The sequence below is a fragment of the Aristolochia californica genome, unplaced genomic scaffold, assembly GCF_029961685.1.
Source record: "Aristolochia californica isolate CCGP_79_NKW_82.1479 unplaced genomic scaffold, dmAriCali1.0.hap1 SCAF_3, whole genome shotgun sequence".
In the NCBI taxonomy this organism is placed as follows: domain Eukaryota; kingdom Viridiplantae; phylum Streptophyta; class Magnoliopsida; order Piperales; family Aristolochiaceae; genus Aristolochia; species Aristolochia californica.
In genome coordinates, this window is record NW_027181992.1 from 6,541,522 (window position 1) to 6,547,023 (window position 5,502).

The 5,502-nt window shown below is 42.0% G+C and overlaps 1 protein-coding gene across 1 annotated transcript; it reads right to left on the reverse strand.

Annotated features, from left to right (window-relative positions):
* Positions 1–3,632: 3,632 nt before the first annotated feature.
* On the reverse strand, positions 3,633–5,502 carry LOC137959718 (3-ketoacyl-CoA synthase 6-like). Its single transcript, XM_068807053.1, has one exon. The coding sequence runs from the start codon at positions 5,439–5,441 to the stop codon at positions 3,951–3,953; it is 1,491 nt and encodes a 496-aa protein (XP_068663154.1). The 5' UTR covers positions 5,442–5,502; the 3' UTR covers positions 3,633–3,950.

The window sequence follows — 5,502 nt, forward strand, 5'->3', positions numbered from 1 at the left end:
AGTTTAAATGAATAAATTGACAGGACTGAATTGGGAAGTGCACGCAGTCGTCGTCCTCTTTCCAAAGTGGTTGAGCACCGAGGTACTGCAGTTATCCCCACTAACATGGTCCTTTCTGTTATTGTAAGTTGTTGAGGATAGTTCCGCCAAAGATTTTATTCAGAAATGGAAAAGATAAGACTCCATGGACGAAGACGGGATTTATGGATCGCTTGATCCCGCAGATTCCTAGACTGATCATCCCCGGGCCTAGGCATTATCTCAAACAAACTTAATATGGTAGGGTAGATCTAAGTGGGTTTCTGCATGTGGGATAGCTTCCTCCCTGTCTTTCAGTACTGAAAAGGAGTACTCACAAAATGAGCGAAGGAGACATGCAACTACCTCTCCCTGTGTGGCCACACAAAGGAAAAACGAGACCCCGCCCCACTTCTCTCTTTTTTTATGGGTGAGATCTCCCACTCCCATGATGTCTTCTGGGTGTTTTGAAAGTAACGCTACATTGGTATTCAAATAAAGCTCTTAAAGGTGATGCTGGTTTTTGGCCGTAAGGGTCCAAATGCCCTTAGATTTGAACCCCAAGAATAGGAAGATGTGGTTTTAGTAAGAGCAACTTCCATAATATTTCTCGTCCTGAGCAAAGCAAGGAAGTAGTTTGAAAAGAACCATCTGTGCATTTATTATTAGTCAAGGAGGAGATCTATTCAATTGATTCACATCATAGCATCCCGATAAATGCAGGCAAGAGGCCAATTTTCATCCTAACATGATAAAAAAAAAGTCCTTTATGTTAGGAATTAGATGCCTTAATTCAATACTAACACAAGATTAATCATAGAATAAGAAATAATCAAACACGAAAAATACAAGATTTATACAGGTTTGTATGTCCTGTCTTCCGTTGTTGCATTATCTCTTCATAATGATGAAATAGTTTACTAAGTGTATTTCTCTAACCTCTCTCAGCCGCAAGTGATGATCCTCCTCAATGATTACCCTAAAAACGGCTCCTCCAAATATAAAGAGAAAACTAGGGCAACAGAAATACAAATATGAAATCCCCAATCTACCCTTAATGAAACAACAGTCAATATATTGTGGACTCTGAATACCGAGCATGCGTAATGAGTTAATTAAGCTCTACAACTTAACACATTACACCTTCATTCTCCCCTGATCTAGAATTATCATCGTCTCCATCAACTTCACCACACATGCCTTCAAAAGGTCTTTTTCCTCTATTTTTTCCTCAACCACCAGGAGAACCTCTTCCTCTACCTTCTTTAAATCTTCAGCTCGTCTATATTGGCAACATGTGTGAAGATGCAAGTCTGTGCAACGTAACACAGACCCTTAGTTTTCCTTCCAGAGGATGTTGTAGCTGGAAGAAAACGGGACCAAAGAGGTCGACCCAATGGCTTCCTTACAATGAAAGACCCATTGTATTGCTCAAGCAACTAGTGATACACGCGTTGAGATTGTCTTAGTCCTTGGGCAAGCATTAGGGCTGGCCCATTCAATTGACACTCAACCTGCTTATGTAATTTGAATGGACTAACACCAATGTCAGTCGTTAGAGTGACAAACCCCATCCAGTAGGTGCTCTCTCACGTCTTTCTGGGTTCAAATCGGATCTCTTGGATATCTGAGAAAATGTGTCCAGCTCAAGTATCAAATTTGAGTACAGATGTCTTCATCAACTGCCAAAATCGCTTAGACACGAATCCTCACTCATCTTGGTGTTTTTCTAGAAACTCATGCCTTAGCTCTATTGCAGTAATCTATTTCGTTGGCTTCCAAACCTGTAAATTGTTCCATCGTTAGCTTTTGACTCACAATTAGCAGATACGAAAATTACAAAATACATACGAAACATACGAAAATGAAATAAAAACTGTTGGATCATTGCAAATAATCGATCGACGATCAAGCCTGTATTTTCCCAAGTTGACCTTGACCTAACTTTTTTTAAACGAATCGTCTCCCCCTTCCTCCCACCTGACAGAGAAGAAAGAGAATATCTTGTAGTCGTTCTCAGTCCTCTCCCTCTTACAGCCCCATTCCTCTCTGTCATCACCCTTTATTGTCACCTTCTATTTTAATGGTTATACTTAAACAAGTCAAAGATGCAATTCAACAATCAATCACAAGTAATTCAACTATTTTTATCGTAGCTCACAACTTGACACTGCCTCAGATTGTTAATCTACTCCCAACGTGTTTGTACCTCAGAGTTTATCCACTGTGTACTTAAGTCGCATCTGTAAGGAAGATCGCTTAGGTCAATTTGTAAGATCTGGTGGGGGATACGATAAAAATGTTTATTGAATTTAATTATTACACTTCAACAACCCAAACATGTAATTAAACAATTAATCATAATTAACATAGCTATTTTTATTGTCGGCTCCCAAGTTGTTTGCACCTCATAGTCAATTTAAGCCACATCTATAGGAGTAGACCTCTTGGAACAATTTCTAAGATCATGTGAGGAACAAACTTAAAGGGGGGTGAATAAATTTGTTCATTCTTAATTTTAACTCTTTTTGCTTAGTTCCTATATGTTTTAGATCACTTTAAATTGTAAGGTCAATTGTACAAATTATGTTCATGCACAATGATTAAGGTATTTGCGGAAGTAATTCTATAAAAAGTACATACACAATTGTAGGTGGTTCACAATCCTTTTGTAGATTTCTAGTCCGCCCCGCCCAATATGTTTTAGCACCTGGAGGATCCACTTAAATTTGGATTTTCCTATAGCATAAAAAAAAAATCGCCTATAAGACCAATTACTATGTTACCCTCCACATATGGACTTACTGTACATACTAGCCTATGAAAGGTCTTACAAGGATAAAACTAGAGAGCGATGATTATGTTTATTAAATTTCTATGAAATATATTAAAATTGATAACATTCACAAAAAAAATAGAAAACAAAAATTATCTACCACCAAGAATTTTTATAGTGGTTCAGAACCAACTTTTCAAATTGTTACTCCACTGCTAGGGCCGATCTTGCTTACTTGAGGTTTGACCCAATTGCAACTATTATTTGCTTAAATATAGTCCAACATAAATTATCTCTCAATTGAAGTTTTTTTAACAATTTAAACACAAATCTTAATATAGACTTGAGTAGCAGATTTTCATAATCGTACTTAATGACTTGATTTAAAAATATAGACTCAAATTGTATAGAATTTGACATTCTTTTGTTTATCAGATTGAAAACCTAACTTAAAACGTACTTTTAATTTCATATGCATCCATCATTTTCCATAATCAAGGTTAAACTAAGACATCCAATAGAAAAGATTTTTAGTAGGAGAAGTGAAAACAACGGGCTAACATCCTCCCATAGACAAGTGTGGTGGTGACTGTCGGCCTCTTAATCACATTTAAGCATATCATAACACCTGACTGTACAAATTTATGAATTTACAATTAAGATAAAAAGGGATTCAAGCGTCTGCTCGTATCTGCCAGTGCCAACCCAATTACGCCATTAAATGACCTTCACTAAACCCTTTTTATCTATTAGGTACAAAAGTGGGAGACCCTTTTAGCCCACCTTCACTACCACTGGCACCTGATACGTCGTATCAAAGTTGAAAAAGAAAGAGAGATGATACTCATCTGTGATACAACAGATCAGCAGAGGTTTCTTCTGGAAATATCTCAATTACAGATATCCTTAACTATTTGTTCCAGTTTATGACGAAATTGAGAACTATATTGAAATCGGAATTCAGTTTTTTGTTTTTTGGTTGTTGTTGTTGTTGAGCAAACTAATGGAAAAGAAGGGAGTGGACGCCGCTAAAAAAGGGAGATTAGGATTGAAGAAAGAAGCATGAATAAGAAAAATAAAGCTTGGTGAAGGTGGGCAGTTGGCAGTAGGGAATGGGATTGCTTGCTGATTTGATCGAGTTGAGAGAGGTCTGTGTTCACAGCTTGACGACCTCAGGGATGTGAACTGGGTACTTGTGAATGCTGTCCGCCCAAGGACCGTCCACCGGAGGCTTGATGGTGCGATTGCACTTCCAGACGGCGCTGTTGCATTTGAATCCGCTGCCGAAGCCGATTTGCCAAATGCGGTCGCCCTTCTTCATGCGTCCTTTGGATTCCAGGTAGTTGAGCTCGTACCAGAGGGAGGAGGAGGAGGTATTTCCAAAGCGGTGGAGAGTCATTCGGGACGGTTCGACGTGTTCTGGCTGAAGCTGCAGGTGCTTCTCCAGCTCGTCGATCACCGCCCTTCCGCCTGCGTGGATACAGAAGTGATCGAACGCCTGCTTGAAGTCGGGGATGTAAGGCTTCTTCTTGGGGTTGATCAGCTTTCGTCCGATAAGGCTGAAGAGAAAGAGCAGCTGCTCTGACGCCGGTAAAACGAGCGGACCCATGGTCGTGATGTTGGATTTTAAAGCCTCTCCGGCGATAGCCATCAGGTCCTTTGAGAGCGAGATGCCCGAGATACCTTGAGGATCTTCCTCCTCGTACACGCACCGGTAAGCTTTGTCGTCGGCGCCTTTGTGTGTCCTCACCACGTGCACTAGTCTGTACTTCGCCCGCCGCCTGTCGTGCCTCCTGTTGGAGAGAAGGATCGCAGCCGCGCCCATGCGGAAGAGGCAGTTGGGAAGCAACATGGAGCGCTGCTTCCCTTTGTAGTAGTTGGGCGTAATGATCTCCGTGCTGATAACCAGCGCGTTCGAGTTGGGGTGAACCTGGAGAAGGTCACGAGCTAGATCCAACGATATCACTCCCGCGCTGCAACCCATCCCTGAGAGGTTGAAGCTTCGGATGTTGCTTCTCAGTTTGTACTTGTTCACCACCATCGCCGACAAAGATGGCGTCGGCGAGAACATGCTGCAATTCACGACTAGTATGTCAATATCCTTGGGCTTGATTCCGGTTTTCTCCAGGAGGGAGTCGATGGCCGAGAAGATCACCATCTCGGCCTCTTTTTTCGCCGCCTCCATTGTGGGGTTGGGAGGTATATAGTGATTGGCCGGCGGCAAGTACGTCTCCTCCCCCAACCCCGAACGCTCCAGAATCCTCATCTGGAAGTCCACGCTCTTCTTATCGTCCGGGTCGATCAGCCTCGAGTGCTCCATAAATGTGGCGAAGGGCACCCTGCACGTCACCGGCGGCTTGAAGCAGGCGTAGTCGACGAGATAAACCGGCCGAGGCCTCGACATGAAATATACAGTGACGATAAAGACGATCAAGAAAATTGAGCATATAATCTGAACGAGATCGAATTCAAGCGACCTCCAAAGGTTGACCATTTCCTCCGGACCCATCCGCAGTACCTCGATAACAATTCCCACCATGATTGGTACAAGCAGGAAAGTCAGAAAATGATTCACCAGGTACTGATACCCCAATTTCACATACTTGAGCTTCACAGAGTTGGAGAAGTCTGGCAACGGAGTCGGCATCTCTTCTTCCTATCTGGATCGAGAAGGACACAGGTAAAGCGGTGGAGAGAGAGAGAGAGTG